The 15,734-nt window shown below is 39.7% G+C and overlaps 1 protein-coding gene across 2 annotated transcripts in view; it reads left to right on the top strand.

Annotated features, from left to right (window-relative positions):
* The window catches only part of dnah7 (dynein, axonemal, heavy chain 7), a 417,860-nt gene that overhangs the window by 275,885 nt on the left and 126,241 nt on the right, over window positions 1–15,734 (top strand). For both annotated transcript variants that reach the window (XM_087988680.1, XM_043692898.2), the window contains one exon: window positions 9,777–9,910. In XM_087988680.1, the coding sequence (XP_087844806.1) occupies window positions 9,777–9,910 (134 nt within the window). The remainder of the gene's footprint in view (window positions 1–9,776; window positions 9,911–15,734) is intronic.

The raw sequence follows: 15,734 nt of genomic DNA, 5'->3' as shown, positions 1-15,734 counted from the left end.
TCTCTAAACTCGATGTGAAGATCGTGCTTTCTTGAAGAGTCCCGAAGCCGATGGAATTCACTCTCGGCCGCGCTACAAAAGCATGGCTGAGACATCGAAGAAATTGAGCGCCGAGTCGGAGGGGCAGAGCTAAAGGCTACGACCTCCGAGATCATAGCAGAATCAGCCGTGGATCGGGTCCGGACTCTCGAACAGCAAGTCGGGACCTTAGAGAATCACATTGATGACCTCGATTCTCGAGGTCATCGAAAAAATATTCGTTTGCTGGGCCTTCCTGAATGCGAAGAAGAAGGCCAGCTTACAAGGTTCTTTGAGCAGTGGCTTCCACAGCTTTTGAATCTGGAGGCTGGATCAGGCCAGGTAAGGGTGGAATGGGTCTACCGGGTTGCAGTGCACGGGCCCAGCTCGAACCAGCGCCCCCCTCCCCTGCCTGGTCCTGTTCTGGCTGCAGAGCTATAACGTGAGGCAGATGCTCTTGGAAGCTTCCAGAAATCTTGGGAAAGATCCCCAAGCCATGATTTATATAGAATCCAAGATTATGTTATTTCAGGACTTTTCCCCAGCTTTGGTCCGAAAGAGGAAGGCGTTTGATGAAGCGAAGAAGCGTTTAAGGGACTTAAGCATTCAGTACTCCTTGCGCTACCCAGCTACACTACACTTCAGCCATGAAGAGTCCGTGTATAAGTTCGGATCACCGGAGAAGGCCAAGGAGCTTTTGGACTCTCTTAGATAAATTATAAGAGTTAATTGATGTTGTTTTGCCCTCCCCCCACCCCGGTTTACCCCCTTTTTTTTCCTTTCATTACTTTACTGTTTAATATTGTCTCCGGGGAGAGGGGTTTATTTATTTATTCTTTACTTAACGATTTTCTTCCCTTTTTTTATATATATATAGCCCAAGGGGTCTAGTTAATGTAAATGGGGGAAGGTGGTTACCTTATCCTATTTTATCTTTGTCCTTAGGAGTGGGGTTGTTTTCCCCTGTTATTTTGTATTACTATATTAATTATCATTTGCTGAGACTGTAATTTTATAGTCATATATGTTCATATATGGTATTAATATTAATCCAGGTGTTGGTGTGGGTGGGGGTAGGGTACTCATTATTAGTTCTAGCTCAGTAGTATACTTGAATTTTCTTTATCCTATTGTGGGGTGCCTGGGTCAAAGGTGGGGCACTGGTTGGGAGAGATTATGATGGGTTTTTGGAAAGGAAGTGATGCTCCCTGGGAATAAGGGGGAAGATCTCCTTTTAAATATGTTTTATATTTTTTTATTTAGAATTTTTTTTATTATATTGATCTGAATATATTAAAGAGCCTTTATTTTTGTGAATTTTATATGCTCTATGCTTGGGATGTTTTGGATAGGGTTTCTTCTCCTGGGGGGTCTCGGACTTGTCCGGTGATTATGGGTGATCGGTCGATTAAATGGTGCACCTGGAATGTCACAGGGAGTAATTCATCAATCAAAAGGAGGAGAATATCTTCAAACCTCAAGAAAGAAAGGATCGATATAGCTTTCCTACAGGAGAATCATTTATTGGATAAAGAACACCTGAAGTTACGAGAGGGAAGAGATTATTTTCCATTCTCTCTTTCTGTGCAGGGAAAAACATTTTGGTAAACTGGGAGGCTGAGGGCCCTCATGGACTTTCAAGTTGGCACAGAATAATTATGAAATATACTCCCCCTGACTTCCTTACAAATATGGTGCACCAGGAGAAAAAAACCGAATTACTCCATAAAATATGGCAGCACTTCTTGAATTACACAAATACGGATATCTCGGTCATCCTAACAAGGGCCTTTATTTAATTGAGAGGGTGAACCTGGCTGGTCCGGGGCCCCTTAGGAGAGGAATCACGCACGAATACGGGTTTTGTTGTGATTTGATGTTAACACATTTCAAGCACATATATCACTGCTCAATTTCTGTGTTATCCATTGGGTTTTTTTTCTCTTGAATAATGTAAGAGTTTTAATCATACACTCTGGTTAGTTGTAGGTTAGATGAGTAGTTAGTTGAGTTTTTTTTTCTCTTGGTATTTTTTTTTCTTGTTTGATAGATTTTGGTTATTATTTATTTAAGATTTAACTGTACATCAATGTTTATACTTGGGGTTTTTTTTAGTTTTCTTTTGTAAACGTTTAAAAACATGTTAAATTTTCAATAAAAATATCTATAAAAAAAAATTGGTTTCCTTGAATGAACCCAAGCTTCTGTATATCTTTTTTACTACTTTGAAAATGATGTATCTTTTCATTACTATTATCCACCTCATTTTAACTTGTGTTTTGTTCATTATCACTCAACTTCTCTCTCCATATCCTTTTTGAAAGTTTACAAACAATGATTTGCTGACCTCATATGTTTGTGAGTTAAATAATAACAATCAACAAAAATTATGCTTCCCTTATAATAGTAATGTTACTGTTTTATAGTGAGACTTTATTCTTAAAGAAGTACTGTTACTGTATTCCTCTATTCTCAACACTTTGTTTTCAAAGTCTGGATTCAACTTCATACATCTATACTATTCATCAAAGATCATTACTGTTTCTTTTGCAAATTCCACAAAGATTAGATTCCATCTCTCCTCAAGCCCCTAAATTTCTATTCTTCTGATGCTTCTGGCATTTAGCATAACATTCTTAACTGTGAAATAATCCGTAGAGAGCTTGTCAGAAGAAATCAAATAGACCTCGAAAGCTTTTCCTACCAGAATATTTTGTATAGAATTGTCCAAATTTTTCTGATCACTCTAACTTCATCACAGGATTCTCAAATAAGATAAAATATATTTCAACTCCTTCCTAATAGATACAGTGAATATTAGATACTAAATCAAAACGAGGAATTAAATCTGACTCGACATCAAATTGACCCTGCTACTTCTCAACTTGTTTGAAAGCTTTCACTGTCCAGCTCAAAATCCTTAATTTCTCTCTCTCGCTCTCTTTGCATTTCAAGGCTTTCTCTTTCTTTTACACTGAAACAATCTAGATTTGTCTATTTCTTCCCTTTGAAATTATATTTATGAAAATACAAATTAGGACAATGAGTAGGCCATTTAGCTACCTTGAACCTGTTCCACTCTTCAATATAGTCATAGAGTCATAGAGATGTACAGCACGGAAACAGACCCTTTGGTCCAAATTGACCATACTGACCTGATGCCCTAAACTAATCTAGTCCCATCTGCCAGCACTTGACCTATAACCCTCTAAACCCTTTCTATTCATATACCCACACAAATGCCTATTAAGTGTTGTAATTGTAACCACCTCCACCACTTCCTCTAACAGCTCAATTCATACACGCACCATCCTCTGCATGAAAAAGTTACCCCTTGGGTTCCTTTTAAACCTTTCCCCTCTCACCCTAACCTAAGTTCTCTAGTTCTGGACTCCCCCAGCCAGGGAAAATACCTTGTTTATCATTGTAACCTCAAATTTGCCTTCCCACCTACTCCTGAAAACATTTTATTCCCCTGCATAACCAAAATCTGTCTTCCTCCAGTTTAAAAGTATTCAATGGGCTCACCTCCACTTTTTTCTGAGGCATCATTCCAAAATCTCTCCATTTTCTGAGAGGAAAAAGAAAGTCTCCTTATGTCTGCCCTGAAAGGGCGACACCTGATTTTTGAGTGTTCCTGGTTCTGATTCATGCACAAGAGGAAGCATTTCTTCCACAGCCACTTGTTAAGACCATTCAGGACATTTTTACACTTTAGTCGTCACCCTTTACTTTTCTAAACTCCAGTCAAAACAAACCCAATATGTCCAATCTTTCTCTGATACAAACTGCTCAGTCTAAGTACCAAACTAATTTTGTAATTTTTTTTCTGTTTCATTTCCAGCTGTTTCATTTGCAATTTAATCCAAACCAATTTATCTTATAGTTCATCTGGATTACATTTTCTTCTTCAAGGTTCTCAGTTGTTTCCCAATTTTATTACTATTTCTAATGTTTCTGAAAGTCCATGAGGGCCCTCAGCCTCCCAGTTTACCAAAATGTTTTTCCTTGCACAGAAAGAGAGAATGGAAAATAATCTCTTCCCTCTCGTAACTTCAGGTGTTCTGAAATTGATATCTGTTAACTATTGTAAGGCATGCAAAACAAATCATCATTTTTGAGTTTCAGCAAAATGCAAAAAAGTGTTTAACTTTTAACAAGGGTGGCAAAGTGGTAATGTCACTGGACTAATCATTCAGAATCCTTGGCTGAAATTCTGGGGAGATAGGTTTAAATCCTCCATGGAATTAAAAGCTAATCTAAGGGCAACCATGTAACTGTTGCCATAAATACCCAACTAATTCACTAACATCCTTTAAGGAAGGAAATCGCCTGCCATCCTGACCTAGTCTGGATTAAAGAATGTGATTGACACTAAAATGCCCTCTGAAATGGCACAGCAAGCTGCTGACTTCTAAACCTATGAATGACTGACATTAAATGCTAACCCAGCCAGTGACATCTACATTCCAAGAATGAATAAAAATATATAGCATTAATGATTGTGTTCCGTTTAGTTTATTTCAACTTAAGCAATTCCAGCATATGAAATTTGAAATTTGCAGGGTTTGAAATCCTACAAAGATTCCCCAGTTTTGTGATGATCTTTGTAGAGTCTGATAGGTTTTAAGATTTCAATTTTCAATTAATTGCTAAGATGTCATGTTTTAGAATATTAAGATTTCATATTTTAAAACTCTTGACAAAACACATGACTAACAGCAACAATTGACTAATTACATTTTCATTTGTAGGCAATTTACATATATAGTCACTTATCATTCATTGTTTGCTCCACAGAATTACAGTTCATAACTGGACTCAATATCTAATAGGTTGCTTTGTTTTTCCTTGTCCAAATGGCTAACTTCTAATCTCCAAACTGTGAGCTCTATGCTGCATATTTCTTCCCATGGCTTCAAACTTAACAAATCTTCTCACAACCATTAACTCATAACAAATGCAGTCTTTAATCTTAGAGCATGCTCCTACTTGTATTCAGTGTGGTGCCCAGTAAGGTCAACATTTTCTATGGTTAAGGTGCAACCCTGATGTGTTCTGGCTCTTGCGCTGTAGTTCTCTGGCTATAGACCACAGAAAACAAAACTGCAATTTTTGTCTGCCTCTGATATTTCAGGGTTTAACGCAAAATCTGTAAACAGATCTAAAAATAACTACTTTTATTCTCTTTCCCTCTTGGCAATGGGAAATATGTTAGGCTTTTATCCAGGTAGAAATGTGAATTAGATACTCTCAGTCCCAACTTCCTTTCATCTTCGAAGTAAAGGAATAGCTTATACAGCAGTTGTAACATCTTTCTAAGATGTTGAGAGATCAAATTCTACTTAATGAAGACTTGGAAGCTGGAAGCTGAAAGTGAAAGCCACTAAAGTCCCAAAGGATCACAGGTTGCTGTCATTAGAAAGCAACAACTTGTCATGAATTTAACCTGATTTGAGTGCTCCTCCCATCTTTAACAAATAAACTATCCAAACTTACTGTAAGGCAGCCCCCAACACAGATCATATTGCTTCTATCTACTCTACATTAAAAGTTACAATCTCAAAATATGATAAACTAATAAACCAGAACAGATTATCTTAAAATATAATAATCTTATAAACCTTTACAGGTAGATAGGATTAGTTTAGAGAATCATGGTCAGCACAGACATGGTAATCTGAAGGGCTTATTCCTGTGCTGTACTCCCTATGTTCTAACATTTATACCTAAAATATAACTCTTATGTCAGCACGCATTTCTTGTGAACTTCCGTCTAATTCATAGGTCCACAGTTCTAATAGCAATTACGTTCAATTATGGCTTTCCACCATCTCTTATTCTGTAGCACCTCAGTTCTATGACTGAGGACAACACTTGTAATGTTATGGCACTTTTATTGTAATAGAGCATCCAAGACATTTCACTCACAAAGTTCAAAGTATGTAACTTAAGGAGATGTTAGGTCTGATGACTAGAAACTTTATTAAAAAAGTGGGTTTTAAGGGACATCAAAAAGGAATTTTAAAAAAAGATAGAGAGACAGAGCTATAGGATGGGAATGCCAAACCTGAAGACCTGGCAAGCAATGGTACAACAATTAAAATCAGAGTTGCTGAAGAAGCCACATACTTTGAAATTCATGTATCTAGGAGGTTTGTGGGATTGGATGAAATTAAAGAGATAAGAAAGAGTGACACATGGAGGAATTTGAAAACAAGTATTAGAACTTTGCAATTGGGGCATTGCTTAAATCGTAGCTAATGTAAGTTCTTGAGAACATCGATATTGGACAAATGAGACATGGTGCAAGTTAAGCAGTGTTTTGGATGACCTCAAGATTATGAAGTGTAAGTGAGGGAGAACAACCAAATCCATTAGAATGGTCTAGAGGTTAAAAAAATGTTGTAGGTAATGGTTTCAACAGTGGATGAGCTGAGGCTGGTCTAAAGGCTGAGGATGTTACATTAGCCTAATTAATAGGGGAGATTGTATGGTTGTCTTGGGACCTAAAAAGGTCATAAGGATGCACTTCAGATAATTTGCAAGTTTAGTGTTTAATGAGAGAATACTCATAACAAATCAAAATATTGTATGAAAATTGAGTGAATATATGACCCCACTATTATAACATAATTATATCTATATCCCCTGATGCAAGTATCATCTGTCCTCTAACCCCACTTCAGTGCACATGATCTTGAATAACAATGAACCTGATTCTTCATGAAATTACCATGAAATACCAACTAGTGCTGCTGAAAAAGTAGGTTGATCACAATTAGGATTATATTAGCAAACATGATGTGGGAATTGTTTACAGTTCTGCTGATAAGAGTTCAGGACTGGCATGTTCCAGTAAAGGAAGAAGCACAAGGATGGGAAGGTAAGGGACCCTTGGATGACAAGGGAGATTATAAATTTAGTCAAAAGGAAGCATATGTAAGGTTTAGGAAGCTAAAATAGAACAGGACCCTCCTGGAATATAAAGAGCAGGAAATTAGGAGAACAAGAAGGAGGACTCAAATGACCTTGGCAAGTAGGGTTAAAGAGAATTCTAAGGCATTCTATACGCATACTAGAAACAAGAGGATAACTAGGTAGAAGGTAGGCCCAATCAAGGATAAAGGAAGGAACTTGTGCCTGGAGGCAGAGGATGTGGATGAGATCTTAAATGATTCAGCATTCACCCGGGAGAATGATATGGAAGAGAGTGAGATTTGTGCGGAGCATGCTAATATGCTAGGGCATTTTGAGATCAAGTGGTGATATTAGGTCTCTTGAAGAGCATTAAGGTGGATAAGTTCCCAGGGCCTGATGGTCATTGAGAGAGGCAAGAGAGGAAATTGCTGGGAACTTGATCAAAATCTTTTATCCTTGCTAGCCACTGGAGAGATCCTGGAGAACTGGCGAATAGCTATTATTGCTCCTCTGTTCAGGAAGGAAAATAGGGATAATCCAGAAAAGTATAGACCAGTGAGGCTCATGTCAGTGGCTGGGAAGTTATTGGAGAGAATTCTTAGGGATAGGATTTACGCGCATTTGGAAAAACATGGCCTAGTTAGTGACAGTCAGTCTTGTGCAGGGCAGGTCGTGTCTTGCTAACTTGATTGAATTTTTTGAGGAGGTTATGAAGGTGAGGTAGAGCAGTGGATGCTTGCCTGGATTTTAGTAAGTTTTGACAAGGTCCTTCAAGATAGGCTTATCCAGAAGATTAAGATACATGGGATCCACAGTGACATGGATTCAGAAATGGCTTTCCCATTGAAGACAGAAGGTAGTGGTGGAAGAGTATTTTTCAGGCTGCAGGTTCATGACTAATGGTGTTCCGCAGGGATCTGTACTGGGACCTCTGCAATTTGTGATATATATAAATGACTTGGATGAAAATGTAGAAGAGTGGGTTAGTAAGTTTGCAGATGATACAAAGATTGGTGGAATTGTGGACAGTGTAAAAGGTTGTCAAAGGATACAGTTGGATATAGATCAGTTGCAGATATGGGCAGAGAAATTGCAGATGGAGTTTAATCCGAGTAAGTGTGAGGTGTTGCATTTGGGAGATCAAATGTTAAGGAAAAGAATATGGGTAATGGCAGGACCCTGAACAGTATTGATGTACAGAGGAATCTTAGAATTCAAGTCCATAACTCCCTGAAGGTGGCCATGTAGGTAGATAGGGCTCATGAAGAGCCCTGAAGAAGGGCTCATGCCCGAAACGTCGATTCTCCTGCTCCTTAGATGCTGCCTGACCTGCTGCACTTTTCCAGCAACACCTTTTCCGCTCTGATCTCCAGAATCTGCAGTCCTCACTTTCTCCACATAGGTAGATAGGATAGTAAAGAAGGGCAATGGCATGCTTGCCTTTACTGGTCAGGGAATTGAGTACAATAGCCAGGATGTCGTGTTCCAGCTTTGTAGGACTATGGTTAGGCCAAACTTTAAGTATTGCATTCAATTCTAGTCGCAACATTTTAGAAAGGATGTGGAGGCTTCGGAAAGAATGCAGAAGAGGTTTACCAGGATGGTGTCTGCATTGAGCTATAAGGAGAGGCTAGAAAAACTCGAGTTGTTTTCTCTGGAGCAGCAAAGGCTGAGGGGAGACTTGATAGATGTCTATAAAATTATGAGATGCCTAGTTGGGGTTGATTGTCAGAATCTTTTTCCCAGAATTGAAATGCCTAATACACGGGGGCTTGCGTTTAAGATGAAAGGGAAGAAAGTTCAACGGAGATATGAGGGGCAAGTTCTTTAAACAGAGAGTAGTAGGAGTCTGAAGTGTACTGCTAGGGTGATGGAGAAGGTAGGTGCAATAGCAGCATTTAAGAGACTTTTAGATAAGCACATGAATATGCAAGAAATGGAGGGATATGGACCAAAAATAGGCAAAACGGATTAGTTTAATTTGGCATTATGTTTGGCATAACACTGTGGGATGAAGAGCCCATTCCTGTGCTGTACAGTTCTATGTTCGATGACTTTTGACACTCTGTAATTAGTCACCAGAGAAAAAATGCTCAAAAGATCATTTGGTTTGCTTTATGAATCTCCGTGATAAACAATCCTGATCCAAAAGAGATGAAGATGAAGTAAATACACCTCCATATACATTGCAGTGATATTGTCTATATTTTATCATAGGAGAAAGTCAGGACTGCAGATGCTGGAGATCAGAGCTGAAAATGTGTTGCTGGAAAAGCGCAGCAGGTCAGTCAGCATCCAAGGAGCAGGAGAATCGACGTTTTGGGCATAAAAGAAGGGCTTATGCCCGAAACATCGATTCTCCTGCTCCTTGGATGCTGCCTGACCTGCTGCGCTTTTCCAGCACATTTTCAGCTCTATATTTTATAATAGTCAACCTGCACAAATTCCCCTGCCCATCCCAAAAAAATAAAGGACATAATCATTTTGTGATTACAAATTACTGAAGTGTACTTAACACGTAAGGAAAGGACATTTCATATTAAAATAATACATTTTTGTATACCTAAATTAGTGGATGGATGCATTGAGTTGTACACATTTTCTTTAATAATATACTTACTAACTCTAGCCTGAATCTACATGAAGTCTAGTTAGTCAGTATTAACTGTTGGAGGAGCTGTACAAGTGAAGTGATGTTAAGAGAGTCTGATTCATTTCAAAATATGGTCACTGTATATTTGATAGCAAGAAAATAATTCAAAGTATTATATTTGTGTCCTAATTATTAACAATTGCTAATAATATTAACATTTTTGAATTTATCCCTTGATCTACAGGTGACCCTGTTAAACTTCATGATTACCACAGAGGGAATGCAAGACCAGCTTCTTGGTATTGTAGTGGCCAGAGAAAGGCCGGACTTGGAGGATGAGAAGCAGGCTTTAATTTTGCAAAGTGCAGAAAACAAAAGGTAAATGAGAAGTTTCTATAGAAAGCTATACAGTTTCTTTTTTCTCTCTGTTTTTCACTTGGCGTAATTAAAGCAATGATGTTGAATTTAATGCAGATTTTGTGAATAAAATTTGCAGGAAGGTTTTTTTTTAAAGAACATCTACATAAGCACTGCCATTAAAACTGGTTAAACTGGACATGTTCGAACATAGATTCAAGCGCTCGTATCATGCTATTTTGATAATATAGGGAGTTAGTTATCATAACAATTGGAACAGTGCAGACATAGGGAAACATGTTCTTTTTAACAGGCAGTATTAAATTCACCAATACCACCTCTTTCCAATTCCATAGAGCACTGAAAGAGGTTCAGTGACCCTCATCATTACAACCAAGGTAAATTGATGCATTTACCTTTTCACACTGCACACAGATAAATAAGCTTTCATCAAGTTTTCCCCTAATGTGTTTGAACACCATCTAGAACATGAGAACAATATATAAGAAGTACAACAATACTATTTGCATCTCCTTCTTGGTGTTACATTTCTTTTCACTTGTAGATAAAAGTAAAGTTGCCATGGTCCTACTGGACTATTGGGCTGCTCTCCCTTTAGAGACAACTGGTAATGATTTAACTCAGGAGTGGAGTCACTACTTCTCAGGCAAGGGGAGAGGTTGAGAAGGAAAATCCTCATTGTAACCTCAGCCGGTGCAGAAATTGAACCCACAGTGGTGGAATCACTACATCACAAACCAACTGTCTTCCAATTGAGCTAAACAACTCCATCTTTGACCGATAACCTAAAATGAAAAGAAGCTCAAGTCTCTAATGATCTCTGTCACAAATCTCACCCTGTTGAAAACAAGCCAAACTGCTGTGCTTGACAGTTAACTGCTAAACTTGGTTTAGATTTTAAACCAGACAGGTTGACTGATTGTTCAGGGCATTGCTTTGAGAAATAAGCTGACAAATGGCTGTCACCTATTTTGTTGAGTTGAAATAGGTGCCGTATGTGCGTATTTTCTTTATCTGCAAAGAATAGGACCCTGTGTATGATAAAGAAATATATAATTGTGTGTACTTGAGCTTCTTTTCATCTTAGGTTATAATCCAAAGATAGACTTGGTTAGTTCAATTGAAAGACAGTCAGCTTGTTGATGTAGTGATTCCAACACTGTGGCTTCAATTCCCACACCGGTTGAGGTTACAATGAAGATTCTCTTTCCCAACCTCTCCCCTTTCCTGAGGCATAGTGACCCCCCAGATTGAATCACCACCACTTGTCTCTAATGGGAGAACAGTCCAACTCTTCAGTAGGACTATAGCTACTTTACTTTACCTATAAGTGATAGGACATGTAACATCAAGAAGGGGATTAATTAGATTACCTACAGTACGGAAACAGGCCCTTTGGCCCAACAAGTCCACACCCGACCCTCCGAAGAGTAACCCACCCAGACCCATTCCCCTCCCCTATATTTACCCCTGACTATGGGCAATTTAACATTGCCAATTCACCTAACCTACACATCTTTGGATTGTGGGTGGAAACCAGAGCACCCGGAGGAAACCCACACAAACACGGTGAGAATGTGCAAACTCCACACAAACCACCCGAGGTGGGAATCGAATCCAGGTTCTTGGCGCTGTGAGGCAGCAGTGCCAACCACTGAGCCACCGTGAATGAATGTACTGCAGTTATTTCAATCAACAAAATAGTTTGCAGCCATTTGTCAGTATATTTCTCAAAGCAATGCCCTGACCTATCAGAGTGTGTGTATATATTCAGTATACACAACTGTGTTATACTTTGAGCCTGACTGACAATCCTAAAATTGTTGTCAGTGTTATTCTTTTCTCATTCAGGATTAACCAGCAATCTTTTTTCCAATTGCAGAAAATGTTGGACACTGTTGTGAGTTTTATTATGTTCAAAGTGTGATGCTTTTGCTTGCATTGGAAATGACATGCTAAGGACCCTCTTTTTTCAGGCATCAGGAAAAAGGAATGTATGTGCATATGTGCCTGTTTCAACTCAAAAAAATGAAATATAAAATAAAAGCAACCATAAGACATAGGAACAGAAACTAGGCCACTCAGGCCATTGAGTCTGCTCCACCATTCAATCATGGCTGATAAGTTTCCCAACCTCATTCTCCCGCTTTCTCCTCATAATCTTTAATCCCATTGACAATCAAGAACCTATCTATCTCTGTCTTAAATATATTCAATGACCTGGCCTTCACAGCCTTCTGTGACAGTGAATTCCTTAGATTCATCACTCTCTGACTGAAGAAGTTTCTCCTTATCTCCATTCTAAAACATCTTACCTTTACTCTAAGGCTGTGCCCTTGGGTCCTAGTCTCTCTTACCAATGGAAACATCTTCCCAACATCCATTCTGTCCAGGCTACTCAGTATTCTGTAAGTTTCTACTAGATCTCCCCTCATCCTTCTAAACTCCATTGAGTATAGATCCAGAGTCCTCAAAAGTTCCTAATATGCTAAGCTTTTCATTCCTGGGATCATTCTCATGAACCTCCTCTAAACAAGCTCCAGGGCCAATACATCCTTACTGAGGCATGGGGCCCAAAACTGCACACAGTACTCCAAATGTGGTCTGGCCTGAGCCTTGCAGAGCCTCAGAAGTACATCCTTGTTTTTGTATTCAAGTCCTTTCAAAAAAGTGCCATCATTGCATTTGCTTTCCTAACTACTGACTCAAACTGCAAGTTTACCTTGAGAGAATCCTGGACTAGAATTCTGAAGTCTCTTTGCACTTCAGACTTCTGAATTTTCTCCCCATTTCGAGAATAGTCCATGCCTCCATTCTTTCTACCAAAGTGCATATCTCACACTTTCCCACACTGTACTCAATCTACCACTTCTTTGCCCCTTCTCCTAACCTGTCCAAGTTCTTTTGCACCCTCACCATCTCCTCAATACTACCTATCCCTGTACCAATCTTTGTCTCAACTGCAAATTTAGCCAGAATACTCTCAATTCTTTCATCTCAATCGTTAATGTATAAAGTGAAAAGTTGTGGCCCCAACACTGAGCCTTGTGGAACACCACAGACTAGCTGCCATCTTGACAAAGACCCTTTATCCCCACTCTCTGCTTTCTGCCAGACAGCCAAGCTTCTATCCATGCTAGCACCTTATCTCTAACGCCATGGGCCCTTATCTTACTCAGCAGCCTCCTGTGCGGCACCTTATTAAAGGCCTTCTGGAAGTCCAGATAGATAACATCTACCCCCCCCCCCCCCCCCCAGTTGGCTCTCCTTGTCTAACGTGCTCATTACTTCCTCAAACAATTTTAGCAGATTTGTCAGGCATGACCTCCTCTTGATGAAATCCTGCTGACTTTGCCCTATTTTACCATATACTTTGAAGTATCACAAATCTCATCCTTCACAATGGATTCCAGGATCTTACCCATGACCGAGATTAGACTATTCAGTCTTTAAATTTCCATTTTTGCCTTAAACAGAGATGTCACGTTTGCAAATTTCCAATCTTCTTGAACCTACCCTGACTCTCGTGATTCCTGAAAGATCACCAATAATGCCTCCACTATCTCTTCAGCTATCATCCTAAGAACTCTGGGGTATAATTCATCTGCGCCAGGTGATTCATCTGTCTTCAGGCCATTCAGTTTCTCCAGCACCTTCTCCTTGTTAATGGCCATCTTACTCAGCTTTGCCCTCTCACTCTCTTGAATTTTTTGGGGAATTACTTGTGTCTTCCACCATGAAAACTGACATGAAGCAATTATTCAGTTCCTCAGCCATTTCATTGTTCGCCACTACAATCTCTCCAGCATCATTTTCCAGCAGTCCAATGTCCACTTTTGCCCTTTATATATCTAACAAAACTCTTATATTACTGGCTAGCTTACCCTTATATTTAATCTCCTCCCTTCTCCCCATAATTCTCTTAGTTTTAAAATAGTTATGGAAAAGGTTGAAGTTGAAGTTCTAAATTGGAGGAAGGTCAATTTTGACGGTATTAGGCAAGAACTTTTAAAAGATGACTTGGGGGGCAAATGTTTGCAGGTAAAGAGATGGCTGGAAAATGGGAAGCCTTCAAAAATGAGATAGAGTCCAGAGAGAGTACGTTCCTGTCAGTGGGAAAGGCAAGACAGACAGGTGTAGGGAATGCTGGATGACTAGAGAAATTGAGCTTTTGGTCAAGATAAAGAAGAAAGCATATGTCAGATAACTAGGGAGAGAATAAGGTCCCTCAAAGATCCTGTGTGGGATCATAGGAGGTGGGGGAGATACTAAAGAAGTATTTTGCATTGGTGTTTACTGTGGAGAAGGACATGGAAGATATAGAATGTGGGGAAATAGATGTAATATGGACATTTTACAAGAAGTGTTGGATGTCTTAGAGCACATAAAGGTGGATAAATCCCCAGGACCTGATCAGGTGTACCATAGTTTTCTGTGGAAAGTGATTGCTGGGCCTCTTGGTGAGATATTTGTATCATCAATGGACACAGGTGAGGTGCCAGAAGACTGGAGGTTGGTTAACGTGGTGCCACTATTTAAGAAAGGTGGTAAGAAAAAGCCAGGGAACTATGGAGTGGTGAGCGTGACATCACTGGTGGACAAATTGTTGGAGGGAATCCCAGGGGATGGGGTTTATATGTATTTGCAAAGGCAAGGACTGATTAGAGATGGTCAACAGGGCTTTGTTCATGGGAAATCATGTCTCACTAACTTGATTGAGCTTTTTTGAAGAAGTAACAAAGAGAATCAATGAGGGCAGAGAGGTGGAGGTGATCTATTTGGACTTCAGTAAGGTGTTTGACAAAGTTCCTCACGGTCAACTGGTTAGCAAGAATCGATCACATGAATTGCAGGGAAAACTAACCATTTGGATACTGAACTGGCTCAAAGGTAGAAGGTGGTGGTGGAGGATTGCTTTTCAGACTGAAAGCTTTTGACCAGTGGTGTGCCACAAGGACTGGGTAATGGGTCCACTGTTCTTCATCATTTATATAAATGATTCAGATGTGAACATAGGAGGTATAGTTAGATTAGATTAGATTACCTACAGTGTGGATACAGGCCCTTCGGCCCAACAAGTCCACACTGACCCTCCGAACAGCAACCCACCAAGACCCATTCCCCTACATTTACCCCTGCCCCTAACACTACGGGCAATTTAGCATGGCCAATTCACCTAACCTGCATATTTTTGGACTGTGGGAGGAAACCGGAGCACCCGGAGGAGATCCACGCAGACACGGGGAGAATGTGCAAACTCCACACAGACCTGAGGCGGGAATTGAACCCGGGTCTCTGGCGCTGTGAGGTAGCAGTGCTAACCCCTGTGCCACCGTGCCACCCATTGTGAATTTTCAGCTGACACCAAAATTAGAGGTGTAGTGGTCAGCAAAGAAGGTTACCTCAGAGTACAATGGGATCTTGATCCGATGGGCCAATGGGCTGAAGAGTGACAGATGGAGTTTAATTTAGATAAATGTGAGCTGCTTCATTTTGGAAAGGCAAATCAGGGCGGGACTTATACACTTCATGGTATGGTCCTGGGGAATGTTGCTGAACAAAGAAAACTTGGAGTGCAGGTTCACAGCTCCTTGAAAGTCGAGTCGAAGGTAGATAGGATAGTGAAGAAGGTGTTTGGTATGATTTCCTTTATTGGTCAGAGCATTGACTATAAGATTTGGGAGTTCATATTGTGGCTGTACAGGATATTGATTACACCACTTTTGGAGTATTGTATGCAATTCTGGTCTCCCTCCTAGAGGAAGGATGTTGTGAAACTTGAAACGGTTCAGAAAAGATTTAGAAGTGTTGTGCCACATTTGGA

This window comes from Chiloscyllium plagiosum, unplaced genomic scaffold (genome assembly GCF_037043375.1).
Source record: "Chiloscyllium plagiosum isolate Xiang-an unplaced genomic scaffold, Cpla_swu_hap1 HiC_scaffold_7, whole genome shotgun sequence".
Classification (NCBI taxonomy): domain Eukaryota; kingdom Metazoa; phylum Chordata; class Chondrichthyes; order Orectolobiformes; family Hemiscylliidae; genus Chiloscyllium; species Chiloscyllium plagiosum.
The sequence above is the reverse complement of the archived record's forward strand: the minus strand, read 5'-3'. Positions and strand labels throughout refer to the sequence as shown.